General features: G+C 30.2%; 2 protein-coding genes across 5 annotated transcripts in view; one reads left to right on the top strand and one right to left on the bottom strand.

Annotated features, from left to right (window-relative positions):
• The window catches only part of tzn (hydroxyacylglutathione hydrolase tenzing norgay), a 249,104-nt gene that overhangs the window by 69,008 nt on the left and 160,191 nt on the right, over positions 1-19,905 (top strand). The gene's annotated exons all lie outside the window — the stretch shown is intronic.
• Positions 1,035-19,905, bottom strand: part of LOC143198465 (monocarboxylate transporter 9) — a 28,276-nt gene continuing 9,405 nt past the window's right edge. For 2 of the 4 annotated variants that reach the window (XM_076407711.1, XM_076407725.1), the window contains 7 exons: positions 7,362-8,477; positions 6,355-6,595; positions 3,871-4,080; positions 3,539-3,814; positions 2,802-3,023; positions 2,425-2,710; positions 1,035-1,577 (listed from right to left, as the gene is read on the bottom strand). In XM_076407711.1, the coding sequence (XP_076263826.1) occupies positions 1,330-1,577; positions 2,425-2,710; positions 2,802-3,023; positions 3,539-3,814; positions 3,871-4,080; positions 6,355-6,595; positions 7,362-8,137 (2,259 nt within the window). In that variant the 5' untranslated portion in view covers positions 8,138-8,477 and the 3' untranslated portion in view covers positions 1,035-1,329. Of the gene's footprint in view, positions 1,578-2,424; positions 2,711-2,801; positions 3,024-3,538; positions 3,815-3,870; positions 4,081-6,354; positions 6,596-7,361; positions 8,478-12,642; positions 13,270-19,905 lie in introns of those variants that run through there. The other 2 variants (XM_076407716.1, XM_076407734.1) reach the window with 2 other exon arrangements.

Here is a 19,905-nt window from a genome sequence, read left to right as displayed (position 1 = left end):
TGCGAAAATAAATGACCTAATTTTTGTGTGACAAATATATTTCTAGATTATATTAGAATTAATAATATTAAGTTAAAGCGCTAATCAATGTTTATCATGATTAGCCTATTTTTACACTTAATACAAATTTTAAATGTCTAATTATGATTTTAATTAATTAATTAAATTGATTGTTTAAAGTGATAAACATGAAACTAATATAACAACTAAAACTTTTAATTTATTACTGATAAGAATAGATAGTTTAAAGTCAATATAATTTTATATATCAACCCTGTTAGTATAAAATCCTGTTAATATGTGTGTTTGAAATTAATAAGCAATTGTTTAACAGTACTAACTATATTAAGTATTAATAAACCTTTTTAAGACGTGCATTATTTATAATTATTTATGAAACAAAATATAAATAATCCTGTCATTCTTACCCTGATTAGCTACCAGTGAATGTTAACAACAAATTGGGTGCAATAAGTTGTTTAATAAGTTCGTGGAACACCATCTAATCATTGAGAGAACTTTCTATAATCGATCTTTTTAGTAATTAATCACATTCAAAGTTACACAAAATTTCATGATTTAACTTGAATTGATTAAAATGTTTAATTTAAAAATTTAATTTTTAATATTTGATATTTTTGTGTAAACTATAGCTATATTTTTTCTAGCAATGAAAAAAATCATATAGAAGTTCTAAATGAAAGGAAGTTATTTTTATAATTAAAATTCATTTCTGCATTTAAATACCCTAGTATCTGGACCTATGTCTAACCATAGAAGAAACACCTATTGAACCTATATAAAAAGTTAGTCTACTATTCTTTAAGAGTATTTAAATAAAATGTTATGTGTTATTGTATCATATTTTTAATTAGTTGATAATGACTGATATTCATTTATAATGCATATTTGACTCCAATCTCAATTTCACTTCAATATGTGTAATATGGCACTATAACCCAACACACCATAGCATTTGTCCAACACTTTTGTAAATATAAACCACAATTGGAACACATAATTAAAAGAAACCATTTAAATTGTTGTATTAATTTTTATTTCACAATGTATAAAATTTTATCAATGCTGTTCATTACTTTTTAAATTTAAAACATACCAAACTATTTTACCATTATACTTGTGCAGAAAATACTATTTGTAATACTTTATATTTGCTACGAATGCTGTTAAAACCTCACACAAGCTTTATATGTTGTAATTATAAGCACCATTTATTGTGCATTTGTATGTTTCTAAAAAGTCTATATGTAAATTTTGATTATTATATATTTGGAAGATTATTGATCACACAATTTTTATTGAAATTTCTTATAATAAACAAATGCAAGTCAAATATATGACAAAAATCAATAATGCAACCATAACAATTATTTGCAATACTATAGGGATAATTTTATTTTCAACATTCTCGATTTCTTTTTCTACTGGGCCTTTTCCTATTATCTTCTTATTTTTGGTATATGGAATTAGTCCTATAAAAATACCAGAGAGGATGGTCCAAATCGCTGCTTGGTAAAATGATTGTTCCCAGCTGTTGGTCATATCATATAATAAGCCTGAAAATAAAATTTAACTAATTAATCTTTATGGTATTACTGTCGTGTTTATATTGATTATTATAAAACATCTATTACTACAAAATATAATATATAGAAAGCATTAAAACAAGTAATCAAAAGAGGCAATATCTGATGAGTAAAAATTAAGTAAACGAGATTTATGACACTAATATCAACAAGTTAAAAGCCACAAACCGTGAGTATTCTGCTTTGCCAACACTGCGGATCGTTACAGTCGACTTAAGCTTATTAATTAGTTCTTAAATTTACAAATACAGCTAATTATGCTGACTATACTTATGCTAATTATGAGCTGGCCGAATTTGAGTAATATTGATATTACCAAATATATATAAAATGGATTCATCGGTTCTCAGACAATTATGGTTTATTGGTAATAGATAATAAATGATTGGTATAGCGGGATCAAATCGCGTGATCTTAATAGTGAATTCATGCAAACTCTGTGAGACATAACAAAGGCTGTTCTGCAGAAATCACATATCATCCACGTTCGTGATGTCTAATTTGAACCGAGAGAAATCGGTTATCGCCGTCGTGATTTGACATCAGAGAGTGAATCTGCCGTAAACCCAATATTTTACAAATTTACATATTTTATTCAAAATGAAAAAAGATAAAATAATCAAAGATGAAATATGTTGTAAGCTAAAAAAGAAAACTTTCTATCCATTTGTAAAACAATGAGAGCTTAATCAAAGCATTAATGTATAATTTACGTATATACGTATTTATTAATTTTACGTCATTGATATGTGTTACTGATGTTTGATCAAAATAAAAATATAATAAATAGAAACGCTTATAGGTTATCAAAATATACCTGCATAAGGAGGTCCTAAAAGTATTCCAATTCCCATACACAATAATTGTAATCCATAAGCAATAGTAAATCGTTCCAAAGGCACTAATTCCACAATTATTCCTGGTGTGAATGAAAATGTACTGGACAAAAATAACCCAAATAATGAAGCCCACATTTGCATCACGTAAAAGTTTTCGATGAAAAGCATAATTCCTGCGATCGATATACCACATAATACAAGACAAATGGCATAGGTTTTTGTTATGTTCATCCATGGTCTGTCACCAGCCCAACCAAGAAATACCTAAAAGAAATAAATGTTAGTTTTGTTCATTACTCCAGACCTGCCATTTCCATTTTGAAACAGTAGTTTTGACTTAAAAGTAAATACATACCATTCCAATGGTATTTGCAATACCAATATTCGAAATAGTAAATGATGCATCTTCTCCGGTGTACTGATGCTTAAGCATAAGTTCAGCAACGTAAAAATACGGCACTATAAACCAAACAAAAAGGATTATAGTTGACAAAGACAGCAAGAAAAAATGTAGCTCTAAGAATAAAGAATAGTCGAACATGCCCTTCACCAAATCAACTATTTCGGTGTACCATTTCTAAAAGAGGTGATTAAATGTTTTACCCGCCTGAATTTAAATTATCTTCTTTTTACATAGCTAATCTTTCAAACTGCCTTTTATTGCTTTTATATTTATATTTACTTTAAAAAATACCGTAAATTAGAGTTACATAATATGGAAAAACTAAAAAGATATGTAATATTAATATATAATAATATTGTTTAAGGAAATCCACGTTCATTGAATTTCAATTTTATTTTATCCTAGTTTTAAAATTACCACAAAAATCCAATAACAGATACTAGATTTCAAAATGTTATGTTTTTTTGGGTTGCATATATTAAGATATTTGATGTATGCCTATACTTTCTTATTTTTGCTTTAATTATTAATATACTTGAACTTTTAAATGTTTAAATACGGCATGTTTTTAATAAGGGCATAATTAATATTGTTACTCTATTTACGATATGAAAATAATAAACATATAAATTATGTTTTTGTCAACAGCAGTTAAAGATTTGCCCTAATCCTTAGTTCTAAACACTTACCTCTTCTCGTTCTTTTGGAAGTGACATCATTGACACTCTGTATATGTTAGGACAGCTTGATGCCTTTATTCGGTATTTGTTTGTGTTGAAAATAGCCCCCCTATGCACTAGAGATTGTCGATGCCATTTTAAATTCTTGAAGTAGTTTTCATGTTTAGGTGTATAGTGCCAGTTTTGTTTTAAACGAGGAAATGATGCATTTGGTGGTAGTTTGGAAGGTCTAGTAGCTATTAAGGGTTCATCTGGAGGGGGTTCGTGATTCTCGGGTAAAGAGGCCTTTTCAAAAAAATATAATGAAATATAAAAAAATTGTAATTTACTTTTATACTAACTTGATGTATCTGAGATAATTTTGGTTTATCTTCACGTTTTACTTTCATGTTAATAGTTACAGGTACTCGTTCTACAGAAGCATCTTTAATTCTATTTAAAGCGTTATCTGCTGAATTACTTCTACTTAAAAGTAAGCTGGGGTAATTTTGTAAAATTATATTATATAGCTTTTTATTAGCGCTTAAAAGCTCTAATACTTCTAGTGGAACCTAAAACGAATAATTTATAATAGAAGCTTAATTATACCTACCCTATTTATTACAGAAAGTATAATTAAAACAAAAAACGGAATTTGGGAAAAAATTGTTTCTTTAGTAAAAATGAACCCGTTTTTTTATTAAATGTGAAAATTAATTTACTTAAACCAAATTGCTACATTATTATCGACAATGTTTCACCATTTTTTCATCATTTCACCTTCATACTGTTTACAACATTTCTGTTTAGTACTTTTTAATACAGTAATAATTCGTTCGTCAGTTCGATATACAACACAACCCTAAATAAACAACAAATATTTACAACGATGAAATGATCAATGATAAGAACTCATCAATCTCGAGAAATTTAAGTAGACGTGTTCGGCATAAACTAAAACTTGAAAGAGAAGGTTATGCTATACATAGCATGGCCATAACCGCCGATTTAGAAGTTACTCCATCAAAATGTGAATATCGGATTTTGTACTAAAACACTTAGCAAATTGAACAGTAGGAGTAAATTTACCAATATTCAAATACTAGATGGCAGTGATGGCACCCATGTAAAGAAGACATCTCGAACGAGGCGGGGAATTCTTCATGCTGTTCTTCAATTATGGCAAACTAGAGTGTCTAGCAACTCCGCCAGTAATTGACTTTCCAGAAACGCCATTTCCTGATGGCGAGTCAATAATGGACAACAATCATTAAAGTGTAGTAAGACTGCTAGAGCCGACCAATTTAGTAAAGTAATAGTAAACACTGCTACAAGAATAAACCGAATCCGCCAAGTTGTAGGAGCTTTTGCGTCTTTAAGATAGCGAGCGTAACGCGACGAAGACGCTATATTGCAATAAATACTAAAATTTCTCTTATTCATCCGCTTATACATTTTTCTCTCAGAGTCATTCGTTTAAAGTACGACAATTAGTTTATAGTTATAATTGAGCAGATTTGGTGCAATGATTTGGATATCCTCCAAAGCCTCTGAAATGGACGTTTTGGATGAAAGACACGGGAAGCAGCTTCGAAAAAGACATAGATTAAGAACATAAAAGTGATTTGAAGAACTGCGGTAAGATGTGATGAAGAAATTAAAATCCTCCGGCACCAATAGCAGCGTTTTGGTTGAGTAATAGACACTCTTCCCGGACACCGGATATCGAATGATGATGATTTTGATAACAAAAGTACCTTGGTTCTAATAATATGGCACAATATTTGCTTTTCCTCGATTTTAATGTCCAAACAACTTTCTAGCTACTGCAACAATTTAAATATTTATAAATACTGATATATCAATATTTTTCGCCTATATTTTTTTCACAAAGTATCGATAATTGTAAATGAAGGTATCAAACTGTTAGTTCCAAAGTAAAATATCGATATTAAAAACCTAGGATTTATGGAGGAGAGGATCGAACTTTGGTTTTGGGATATCGTCCCCTAGGTCATCAAGTGAATCTTGCGTTGAAAAGTGGAATGGTTGGAATGAAGAAATATCGACATTGTTAGAAATAAATGCTGAAATTTTTTTGTTCGCCGATATATCAATATTTTTCGCCGATATTTTTTTCAAAAAGTATCGATAATTGTAAATGAAGGTATCAAACTGTTAGTTCCAAAGTAAAATATCGATATTAAAAACCTAGGATTTTTGGAGGAGAAGATCGAACTTTTGTTTTGGGATATTGTCTCCTAGGTCATCAACTGAATCTTGCGTTGAAAAGTGGAATGGTTGGAATGAAGAAATATCGACATTGTTAGAAATAAATGCTGAAATTGTTTTGTTCACGGATATATCAATATTTTTCGCCGATATTTTTTTCAAAAAATATCGATAATTGTAAACGAAGGTATCAAACTGTTAGTTCCAAAGTAAAATATCGATATTAAAAACCTAGGATTTTTGGAGGAGAGGATCGAAATTTTGTTTTGGGATATTGTCCCCTAGGTCATCAACTGAATCTTGCGTGGAAAAGTGGAAAGGTTGGAATGAAGAAACATCGACATTGTTAGAAATAAATGCTGAAATTTTTTGTTCGCCGATATATCAATATTTTTTCCGCGACCGACATCCCTATTTCGAAGTTATCCAAGTATTTTCTTGCGAACGAGCGTTTGGTGTTGTTGCAATCCCTATTTTTTTTAGGTTATTTGTAAGTGACTGGATCTATCGGGAAAACCTACAAACTTTTTGCCGGACCAAGAATTTTTTAAATATATCTTCTAGCTCCATGTAATACTATACCTATATTATAAAATAAATTTTAAGATAGTCACCTTTTCGTTTTGTTTTACGTAAGTCGGTAAATTCAGTGCTGAATTAAAATATTTCTTCAACTTTGCTTTATCTTCGTTGTTATCTAGGGTAGTTTCCAATTTTTGTAATAAAAATTCGGCATCTTTTCCGCTGGTTAGTAAATGTTTCAACTCGTTCAAATCGATACTGGGACTTGTCGTTGATACGGATTCCATGCTCGTTTTGCTTGATTTTTCTGATTTCGATTTTTTCGTTGGTTTGCTACGAATATAACATACAAGAATTATTTAAATTGCTCTCCCAGACAATAATACTTAATTATTCCAATTTACATTTTGATGATTCATATGTATGCAGCAACATGTGATGTTTTAATCTATTTCAATTAATACGTCATATTAATAGAGCATATGCTATAAAGGTTGTATATTTTTGTAAATTTGTGTTATAAGTATTATTATGGATTTATAAATATTTAAATAACTTTGATTATCAATAATTTTCAGTGTTTCTAGTTACTTATTTATACTACTAGGTGTACAATTGAGTTTCTTCAATCCAACAAGAGATGACACCACCAAATGAGTAATTTAAAATTATCTGATTGAAAACGTAATATTATAAGATATTAGAGTTTTTGGATGAATAAGTTTTGGCAGTAACATTTCATTTCAATTTAGCATCGAAGCCAAAAAATATTGTGATCGGAATGAAGATACGGAATGAAACTGAACTAAATCTTCACAAAAAAAAAGGGGAAAAGAAAAGAAACTTCAATTTTAATAAAATAAATTTTATCAATTTCTGTGAATAAAGTTTCAAACAAAAAAATTATATGTACACCATATATAAACTTATAAAAAAGATGTAACTAACAGGATGTCATTTGAGCAATTACATTTTGTCCTTTATAATCAGAAAAATGTTTGCATGACTCGGTTCATTTAAAAATGAGTACAAATTACAATAGTGTGCGTGATATAATTAGGAACTATTGAAGCAGGAAGCATTTCCGTCACGATCTTACCTGTTTTGTTCAATTATCCAGTCGGGATCTCTCATCAAAGCTCCACATACACACATGTTCAAAAAGCAACCTGCTAAAATCAAAGTGGTACCTCTCCAGCCATATTCGTTGATCAAAAAAGTAGTTAGCGGGGAAAACACAAACGTCCCCACTCCTGTCCCTGCAGCTCCTAAACCGACTGCCAGGGTTCTTTTCTTGTCAAACCAGAAGGCTATTGAAACTACAGCGGTCACATAGCACAATCCCAGCCCTAGGCCGGCTAAGGTTCCAAACGTAAGATACATAAGGCCAATAGAGTAACATTTGGAACTAATTATGAAACCTACTGCTGAAATGGCACCACCCACAATAGTCATCGACCTACAACCGTATTTGTCGACTAAGGCACTCATTATTGGACCCGTTAAAAGTGGCACTGCCATGAACAAACTTCCTATCCACGATGTGGCACTGTTCGATGCTCGGAATTCTTTCAAAAACTCAACATACAGCAAACCAAATGAGAAACTGATTCCATCGGCTATCATCGAAAGGATCATCGAAGCGAAAACGACCACCCATCCCCAACCACCGTCGGGTATAGCGGGTTTGTTCTCGTCCTCGGAACTGGATGAAGACGACGCCGACGACAGCGAGCTTGTCTCGAATCTTACTTCATTTTTATCAAATTCTATAGGTACGACACAATTCATTGGAGATTTGGAGGGTGACGAATCTAAAGAGGGCGCAACGGTCGCTAAAGAAACGATGGGAGCCAAATTGTTGTTCGATTCCATGATAACAAACACAATAGATAAGAAAATCTACTAATAAAAAAACACAGCTACAAAAACGGATCTAAAAGGCAGCCGAGATTTAACCAATTCAATTGACTGGAATAATATATAAACTGAAGAGCTTCGAAATATTCATCCAGCGCTTAGACCAGCCTTGGAGACTTAACTTTGGATCGCGTCCTATTTGAATGTTTGGAATAGTGGACAGTATACGTTTATTCCTGTGACCTCTCATCAATTACCGGAAATTTGGAACGTTCCTGGTGAGAAACTATACCAGAATTTAGGAAACCTGGCTATCCTAAACTAATGCATCCAAGAGCATCGTCCGAGGAATCCTCTGAAACAAAAAAAAACTACATGTTATACATATATATAAAAGAAATTCTGCAACATTTTCATTTTCAACAAAAATAATTATCTATTAATGATAATATTAAAATAATTATAACCATTTAACAAGTACACAAATTTAGAAAAAAGGAGGAGGTTGTATGTTCGACTGCATATATATTTTTTAATGTATGTTCGCCGATTTCTCCATCAATTATGGATCGATATTCAAAATTCTTTATTTATTCGAAAAAGTGTACTTCCGAGGTGATCCCATTGTTTCCACATATTTTTTATCCAAAATAATCAGATATATATGTGTATAATGTTATTGCTGAGCTGATGTAAAATCGGAAGTCGTTCAATCCAAAAACCATAGTTTGCATTTAATCACTAACCATATCATATGACAGGTCGTAGAAATATTTTTACTACTTCTACGGTGTAACGGTTAGAGCACTCAGCCCACACGCGGAGGTCGGCGGTTCGATACTCGGCGGGCGCAAAAACTTTGTGTTGTTCTAGTTTGGTTAGAATATTTCTGAAATCTCTTAGTCTAGGTAGCGGACCCCGGGGCCTGAAGCGTTCCTTATTTTCAATAATTATTTCTTTTTTCTTATTTTCCTCATGCGGACTGCAGCTTTACTTGGCCTACCAATTGTAATACTTAATAAAATAACTACGTAATTTACTAAGTAAATATCTAACACTAAAGAGAGATAAATAAAATATTTTTAACAAAACAACTGAACCGACTTCAAAAAATAAATAAGGAACTCATTAAAAGGTAAAACATAATCAAACTTAGTTTTTCAACACAAAAAAAAACGTTTAAAAAATATATATATACATAATAATCGTTAATAAACCTATTTATCTATTTAGAATATTATTTTTACCTCTATCAACTGATCACTTTGAAGTCGGTACCGAGTCCAAACAAGATAAAAATAATAATATAATTTTGTGACATATACACAAAATTAAATTACAAACAAAACAATTCTAATTTGTTGCTTGTACCGACTTCAAAGTGATCAGTTGGCAGTAGTTAAAATAATATTGTATATATATAAATAGATTTAAGTAGGTATTAAGCTAAATTGTGTATATATAGTAGAATATAAAATACGTGTAGTAGATAGGTTAAATACGGTTTTTGTTTATTTTTATTTAGTTATTAGAACGATTTTTTATATATATTTTAAAGTCTCCTTTTATCAACTATGGGTTTATCTGGACTGGATAAAGTTTAACGTGGGCTCCGAACCACGGTCCTCAGCATTAAGCCTACCGACTGGCGATTGACCAACTTCAGAAATCATCCCAGAAGACGTACGGTTTTACCCAGCGTGGTTACTGGCGTGACTGGGATCATGTTCCTTGTCGGATTTTACACTCTTGCCTAGAACATTCACAAATTTTTAACATCACAAACATAAATTTACGACCATGCCCCAGCATAATTCGAACCCGCGGCTATCGCAACAGTAGGCGGACCGTCCCATCGCCTTTACCACTGCGCCACCAAGCCGGCAGAATGATTATTATTTGCATATTTTATTTTAAAACGTTTTTTTGCGTTAAAAATATAAGTGTGATTATTTTTCACCTTTTAGTGAATTCCTTATATTATTATAAGTCGGCTCAACTATTTTGTTAACATTATTTTTTATTCATAATTTATTCAGCAACATTAATTGTGGAGTCTTTGATAGTTAACAGCAATATAATTTTAAGTGGAATAAAATGATAAGATTTTTCTAAAAATATGCTTTTAAATGTACTTGGAATTACTGACATAATAAGAGCTATTTGTAAGTAAAATCAAGTCAAGTATTTAATCAAGAATCTTATCGAATCTAGTTAATCGCATCAATGTACTTTGATATATGATGGTGAATATGTATTCGATATATGTAATAATGTAGTAGGTTGTTCAGTAAATTTGTAAAGGTTCGACGACATTTTAATATTTAAATTTTCATAAAAACATCCAAAATTCAATGATTTTAAAATCAAAGCAATCTCTGCACTATGGGTGCCCGTTTTACTAACACAAAATATTTTGTGAGTTGCTTCATTACATTAAATGACTCCATCTCGTTTTCCATCGAGATAATCTACCTTCTCACACGGCTCAGAACTATCTCTAAAATCAGTGAATTAAAGTAGGAATTGTTTCAACACCCAACTGGTTCGTCAGATAAAATAAGTTCCTCTAACTTGAGTTTCCGGAATTTTCCGTTTCATTTCGGTCGTAACGTTCTCGGACTTAACGTATCACCTAGTACCATCTTGAAAATAATCAGATAAGCAATAAAACCCCTATATTACCGTAACATGTAGCCACTCGTATACACAAAAACATTTAAACTAAAGAAAACCGTCTTGAAACGGATAATTCAAATAATTCATGAACTCTGGCACTTGGAAATTTGAATTTAAAACTTTTTACTTTTTTGTCCCGAAATATTAAATCGATGAAAAGGCTCAATCATTGATATATGTTTGAAATTTATATAAATAAGTTTTAAGCCGAACACAAAAAAAAAACAAAATTACTTTTTCTTCAATTCATAATTTCAATAAAATGGTTTGTAACTATTGATGCACATTATAAATAAACGATATTGAATAAAATAAGAACATTAATTAATATTTAATGTTTCATAAAAACATTTGCACATTATTTTTTTTACATTTAATTTAGTAAGATTTTAAAGTCAAAGCAAGCTGTGTACAGTGGGTGCCGTTTTCCACCAACTTAATTTTGAGTTCAATAAAATGATAAGATTTTTCTAAAAATATGCTTTTAAGTGTATTTGGAATTACTGACATAATAACTGCTATTTATAAGTAAAATCAAGTCAAGTATTTAATCAAGAATCTTTTTTATAGTTGAGTGTGTCGTTGTACTACGATATATGATGGTGAATATGTATTCGATATATGTAATAATGTACTACGTTGTTCAGTACATTCGTGAAAGTTCAACAACATTTTAATGTTTAACTTTTCATAAAAACATCCAAAATTTAATGATTATATTTAATTTAAACTCTCTGAACAATCTCTGCACAATGGGTACCGTTTTACTAAAACAAAATATTTTGTGAGTTGCTACATTACATTAAATGAAACTCCATCTCGTTTTTCAATAAGATAATCCACCTTCTCACACGGCTCAAACCTCGTTTTTGGTTGACTTTGAAGGTGTTACTAGTGAATCACCTAGTAACACCTTCAAAACAATCAAATACAAAATAAAAGCCTTATGCTACCATAACGTGCGACTACCCATTTAAACAAAAACATCTCAACAAAAGAGGAAACCCAGCGGGCTGCTGCTGCTAAGAGTTTAGCTCGTCGACAATAACGTACTAAGATCGAATCTCGCTGGGGCTTAAAGGTCGTTTAAAAAAGTTTAATGCCCGTAAAAAATATGAAAGTGTGTTAAAATTCTCTAAAAGCACAACAGTGTTGAGAGCGACTAAACCAAAAGAAAGGGTTATTTAAATAATTCAAGAACTCTGCCACTTGGATACTTGAATTTAAAATATTTTTGATTCATTAAAATATAACAGTTATCATGGCAAAAGATGTATCTTTGTCTAAGACTGTAGAAAAAGTACAAGTAGCGATCAACAAGATCTACAAATGGACTAGAGCCTGGAAAATACAGCTTAATAGCTCCAAATCTGACAATGTTATGCAATACAAAAAGCAGAGCAGATTAGACTCAAAGTCAAGCAACTGTTGGTTAGCCGGAAGATACTCTCAACTTTATCCGTCAATCATAAAGCGAATTTGGGCCTATGGTGTGTAAATATGGGGTTACACTAAAACATCAAACCAACTAGTATTCCAATGTACCCTAAACAAAGTTCTACAATTAATTACCTATACTTATCGCTACGTAACCAATGAAGAACTGTATGATGACCTCGAAATCAAATGGATATACGAAGTGATCCAAGATTTCGCCTTAAAACATGAAATAAGGTTGCTAAATCACAGCAACCTGGAAGCGATACAGCTACTGGACTAGACGCAAGAAATCAGACAAACCAAACCACACGAACTTGTAAGTGCATTCTTAATTTTAGCTTAGTACTTTAGTTTTATTTTAAATTGGGAAATACATACTGGTGCATTAATACCATACTCACCTTGCTTGTGTATTAATGCAATGGATGAGTTTTTGTCCCAGAAATATCAAAACTTCTACACTGATGGAATTATCGTTTTACCAGAAAAGCGGCGAATGATGATCAATTAAAACGGTACAATATCATATATTATCAATTTTTATCTATTTCAATAATTAAAAAAAAAAGAGAAAAAAAACAAAACACTTTTTCTCCAATTCATAATTACAATAAAACGATTTATTACTATGGAAGCACACTATAAATAGACGATATTGAATAAAATAAGATAAAGATTTCTGCAAATTCCTGTTGAGGCAGTCCTATAATAAAATTAAAATGTCTAAACGATTCAAAATCGCTTTTTGGACGGCCTCACAGATAATTAATAAACAAGCGATTTGTAAAATACATTATTACAAACTTTGGTTAATCTATTTGATAAATTCTACTATATATCTATCTAAAAATATTAAAATATGTTAAACAAAACTTACAATTCGATAGACTGTATATAAATGTCAATTCAGCTTTGGAAAATTTAGGTTAAAAAATTTAATGCTTTTGCTAATTCAAAGCGCAAAGTTACTTTTTTGATCTGAAAATAAACGGAACTGGTTTGATCCCGAATAGACAGTGTCGTAGACTGTCCGTTGAAAATAGACCGTGCTTATATAGAATTTATTTACAAAATTGTGCGCTATAGCCGTCGTATCTTTGATTATCGAGATAACAGATTTTCATAGATAGATAAAATTAAATGGCTGGCTGAAATCGTTAACTGAGTAACATTATTTTTTTCGTTTCATTCAGTTTTGTTCAAATAATACCAAATTATATACCTCTTACTAATTGGGAATCTAAACATAACGCAATAAGCTATAAATAGTGAAAACATCCATTTATTAACAAACAAGTTTTGTAAAGAATTCAATGCTAATAGAAATATTTACATTTTTATTAACGTCGAACCTAAGGAACGGATTTTCTAAAAAAGTGTTAAGGATTAGCAATTTGATATTGATATTATTGTATGTTATACGCATATTTATATATGTACTAGCTTACCCTTCTCAACGAGTTGTACTACTTGAACTATGAATATTTAAAACAAATTAGTATAAATAAAAATATTTTTAACAAAAAACCGACCGACCGACTTCACAAAATAAATAAGGAACTCATTAAAAAGTAAAAAATAATCAAACTTAGATTTTTAACACAAAACGAAAACGTTTTAAAACAAAATATGTACATAATAATCGTTGTAATAACTAAATGTTATATATGTTACTATATACAAACAATTTAGCTTAATACCTACCTAAACCTATTTATCTATTTACAATATTATTTTAACTAACACCAACTGATCATTTTGAACCGGTTGATCAGCCGAACCCAAACAGTTATATTAACTATTTAACTATGTAATTTAACTATGTACTGTGTATATATATATATATATATATATATATATATATATATATATATATATATATATATATATATATATATATATATATATATATATATTTGTTTTCTGGCGCGGAAATAAATACCCTTAATGGTTTTCTATATTTAAATGAAGAAATTCACAATGAGGGATTAATTTTAATTGAGGACATGTGCTTGGTTCTTACTAATACTAATAAATAATTAATACAATTAGGAATGACAACGCCCAATGCATTTAAATCAACAGCAAAAATATGCCTACGATAAGCTCATTCAAATTAATGACTCTCCAGTTTGCAACCTTTCAAATGATTCTGCGATAGTTAAAATGTTGCAGCAAAGCAAGTTGGTCGTAAATTGATGAATGCACAATGACACACAAAAAGTTAAAGAGACACAGACAAACGTAGACGTTTTAATGTTGCAATTCTAATAACAATACTATAACATAGATAAATTACAAAAGCAATCTCCGGAAATCAATGAATATAGGGACTCTGATGGATGAAGGCACCAATCTCACTTGACCACTCACTTGCCGAAATACAATCCAGGGGCTTCATTTTTAATCCAATAGAGACGATTTTTTGTGAAATGCAATTGATTTCCGCGTTATAACTGAATGCAGCTGGATGTGGATGAAACAACATTTGTACCTTTTTCATTCCGATTCCGGGTAACTTCATTTCACGCTTAGTGTTACTCATTAACTTGACTTGCTTGTATATATCTTAGACTTGCAGCAACGTGAGTTCTGCGACCTAAGTTGGTACGTCTAATCGGAGGCATTTCAAAGAATCAAATTCAAAGGAAAATAAAAAATTGTCTGCCTTAATATTTCTGTATAAACATGTATACCACCTATTACTCTATTAAAACTTACTAAAAGTTAAAACTCTAACTCATAAGTGGTATGGAAAAGAGCTCTATAGAAAAGTAAATATAATCAAATAATCCTAACATACAAACTATTATAACTGTGTACTTAATTGTAGTTTTAAGTCCTTCGATAATATATGCATTAAATTTACTATAATATTACACTTATAAGGTTATATTTATAATGTTAACCTTATATTTGATAATAGTATTTTTGTTTAATTATTTTATTTACATTAGAATTTTGTTATATGTTAAAGCCAAACTGAACTAAATATCAGAGTTGATATTTGGACCAACTTGGATTTGGATCATCATAGAGGACATCATATCTTTCCCAAACAGTGGTGTGCAGAGGTATAACTGAGATAACTGTGACTGTAGAACAATAGAAGACTGTTACAATAGAAGCACTTAAAAACATAAGATAAAAATATCTTAACATCAGCAAGAGATTCATTTCACTGCCTTGCTCAACTGCCAAGGTCGTTAACTTTATTTATAAGGAGCGTTAAATATGAAATCAGCGATGTATAAAAATAATCATTGAAGTGCCATATTAAATCAGAATAATTAAATCCAAGGTCAAGTTACTAAGTTTATATCATAATATCATTCCATGAATATTCAAACAATAAATCAAAATTCCAGACGTGTTTATAAAAACTAATTTCTTAGTTACTACAATTATAATGGTGCTTCTTCGTAGCATGTTTAATAAAATGTAGTGATCTACCCCAACATGTTAAATAGTGACTTACTTTTATATAGGATGGACCGTCTCTTACCGCATTACACGTCCAGTTTTATTAAGAAAATATGTTAACTATGAAATCAGTAGTGTATCGATATATTCCTTACCATTTTTTGTATATGATTATTTTATATAATATAGAAATAGTTGATTAAACAATGGAAATTAATTCAAGTTATCGAGTTTATATAATACGGAGTTAATCTGTGTCAGTTTTAGTTTAGATTATTATGATATTCTAGTGATAGATAGATGTAACCTTTAAATTATATTTATCATTCCACCCATTACTTTATTGTTTGTTTATATTGAATTGTTTGCAGCTCAATTTCACTAATAACTCTTTGAATATTTTTTTTAAGTATATTAAAGGCTTGTGGACCGTTAGAGTCTATCACATATTCCCACCAAATATATTCTCACATATTGCGCTGCATCACTAGCAGCTGCGAGTTAGCCAATTAATGTCTACAAAACAATTGATAACAGGGTTATCGAACTTAATGTGTAAAAGATCGATATTTTAGCGGCTATACCATGTTGAATCATCTTATTAGAGCTAAAATTAGTCAAAATTATAAATCATTTAAAAACTTGGGAAATACATACTGATATATTTATCCAGTAGTCGTCTTGCTTATGTACTAATGCAAGTAAAACATTTTAAATAATATATTAAGAATAATAGCAGTAAATCATTTTGTAAATTGAGATTGTACTAAGCGTATCCAATGTAAGACCAAAAAAATAAAAGCAGTTTCAAAAAAGTATGCGGCATCACCGAAGTGCATTCTATTTGCCATAACCTTTTAACAACTTTACTACTTTTGAGTAGACCCTAATGTGTTTTAATAACACGTTCTTTAACAATATACCAACATTTAGCTCGTCTTATGCTTATATATTTTATATGTTTATGGATATAAAATATGTTTATGGTCATAATGATCCTTAGATCTTTTGAATTAGAATTGAAATTTACTGAAACTTAAACTTAAACAGTAAAATTAACGATGTGTGGGTACAGATGCAGCACATCACAAGAAATTTGTGATAAGATATCATGCTATAGGTTAAGGACTTCAAGGAATCTACAGAGCTTAAGTGGTTTTCTGATTCAGTAAATCTGACAAACATTAAGGAAAATTAAATTCGAATCGCAATGTGGTCAAAAAGTGACATTTTATGAGTATATTATATACTAAGTGTGGAACGTCACAATGAGGGCATTGAGGAAGTCTCCTCGGTAAATATAAACATATACCAAAATATACTTATAAATTCGTAACGGCTGTATTTCTGATATGAGTGAATCAAGGCTTAAGAAAATTGAATTTGGCGTCCAAGTGTGGATGTATGGATATTGGAATTGAATTAAATACAAATTCTCGTTAGAATGCGATTAAGTCAGGTGGCAATATGAGAACGTTTGGTTGCATCTTTAAGAGTCCTGAAAGATCTATGTTATATGAAAATGGTTAAATGGCTATAGGTACTGCATCCTTCAACTTGTTCAACATATATAATGTTTTATAACATATACAGTGTTCATGTTTTTAGAACGATTTTTTTAACAATTGGTTCTGATCACTGTTACCGTTTGTATATAATCGCATGTACTCTGTCACTGCATATTTGTCTTTGGTTATTTTATTAAATTGATATCGGAGGAATGGTACAAATAAGGAAAATATACATTTTGAATATCACTCATGTATAATGGCGATGGTGTTTTTTAGCGGTTAGGCATTGACAGTAGAGTATACCATTTAGCTATAATAACTTCTTCTACCCAAAAAAATATTTTTTTACACTTTTTTTACACAATTTTAGTTTTTTTTTACACAATTTCTTAGCCTTCGATGCACGAAATAACATAAGAAATTAGGGTGGTAATTTCAACGAACAACAACATACTTTTTTATCAATTTTAACGTGATGACTGGAAAATGTAAATAGTATATAAATAATGTAAATATATTTAAATATGGTGTTTTTATGTAAATATGACGGCTAGATTTTATGTAAATAGTGTAAGTATATTTATAGAAATTAATGTAAAGTATAGTATCTTTATGTAAACATAATATAATTAGTTTTTGTTATTTCATTATATGCAATAAAATTTTATAATAAAACATATGTTAATATTTGTATTTCTTCCTAATTATTATTCAACTGTTAATTGCCTGCACTATCTATATTCGACGAGCCAAAAATTTGGTTAATTCTTTGAACGCCTCCAAAAATGCGAATTTGTAGCTACTGAAAAGTTTATTTTGTGAGAATTTCAATAATTCAATCCAATTTAACTCAAATTTTAATTTTCAATAATTTGTTTTTGTATAGCTTTTGTACAAGACCGCATACCACTTATACAGTTTAGAATTTATAATTAATACGGAAAATAAATGATTTCGATGCTTTCTAATATCACTGTTTACTAACTGTATCATATTATATGATACTATAATGTATCTATATATAAAGTGCTCGTCTGTAACATATGGTTACAGACGAACACTTTAGCAACAATTTTGAGAATTTTTTTAAGTAGAAAAAAAGCGCTTTTTCGCTAAAAACCTTTATTTCCTACGGAATTAATACATTTTCAAGAGATACATTAGAATATTACGGAATAGTTTGGTAATTTGAAATTATACATAATCTTTTATATAACATACTACCACTATGTACATTATAATGAAATATAGAATTGTTGTCAGAATGGTTAAATTTATAGTAACACGATAAAGTCACATTTTTTAATTATATTTCAAATATAATAAAAACTTCTACGTAAAAATATAATATATGATTAAGTTATAGTGTCTATTATAACGTTACGGTGAATTATCATGAACAAAATAATGTTTAATAAAAAAATTGAGCTTGTAATCATACTTTACAATTTCGGTACTATTTGAATTACTGCTAGTTTGAGGCAAAATAAAGGATTTTTATTGCATTAAAATGCTATTAAATCTTATTGCCTTAATCAAAAGTGTCATAGAAAAATATCGCTAATTTGTTAAAAGTGATGTTCAACAATATTATTTTAAAAGTTATTTTAAAATTTGAATATTAGATTAGGAGACAATATTTAAATTAAAAAACTTGATATAGCATTGTTAGCAAATAACAAGTGAAAAACTAATTCTATAAAAATGTAAGAGTACATATTCGGAGAGAAAAATAGATTCACCTGACGAGTGTAAATACTAAAATATGCTTAGCGACTTGTGAAATATTATTTCCGCCGGCTTGGTTGGTTGGCGCACTGGTAATTTTTGTTTATTTTTTTAAGTTTATCATTGTTTATAATTGTGATTGTTCATTAGGCACGAGTAAAAAATCCATATAGCACATATTCGACTGAATTTGAGCTATGCTCTTCGTTATGTTGGAACCGAAAAGTCATTACCGGTTTTTCTAACAGATATCGCTAGTCTTAAGAATGCAATATTATGATTCGACACATATATTGTTTTATTCTACTGACATTAAAATCAGTCAAAGCTATACATGTGATATTTTGAGAAAGTAACACCGTCATAGATTTGTAAGTCTTTGAAAATGTAAAGTTTCGTGTTGAAACGTGCATTTGTGACACGCATTATTTCTCTTATTTAATCTGAATTTCACTGAAAGCCTTCGTATGCTGACCATGCTCTAACCTTAAAAACATGTGAGGCGTGGTGTCGAAAATTCGAGAGTGGTGATTTCGATGTGCTAGGCCAAGAATGTTCTAGTAGACCGAAAAAGTTTGAAGATGCGAACCTACAAGAGTTATTGGACGAAGACCCAACCCAAAAACAATTGGCAGAAGCGTTAAATGTAGCACAAGAAACCATTAGCGACCGATTACGAGCAACGGGGAAAATCCAAAAGATGGGAAGATGATTGCCATATCAATTGAAAGACAGGTAAATTGAAAAATCGTATGTGAAATTTTGCTTCAAAGGTACGATCGGAAATCATTTCTGCATCGAATAGTGGCAGGTAATGAAAAGTTGATTAATTTTTAAAACTCTAAGTGGAAAAAAGCATGGTTATCGTCTGGCGAACCGGCTGATCGACTCGAATGCTAAATCGTTGTGGTCACAAGACAATGCTCTGCGTAGGACCAGAGTGGCGTGGCGTATTACGAACTGTTGAAACCTGGTAAATCAGTTAATAGTGATCTATACCGA

Source organism: Rhynchophorus ferrugineus, unplaced genomic scaffold, assembly GCF_030347505.1.
Source record: "Rhynchophorus ferrugineus isolate W39M unplaced genomic scaffold, kcgeb_rfMv2 rfM1, whole genome shotgun sequence".
In the NCBI taxonomy this organism is placed as follows: domain Eukaryota; kingdom Metazoa; phylum Arthropoda; class Insecta; order Coleoptera; family Curculionidae; genus Rhynchophorus; species Rhynchophorus ferrugineus.
The sequence above is the reverse complement of the archived record's forward strand: the minus strand, read 5'-3'. Positions and strand labels throughout refer to the sequence as shown.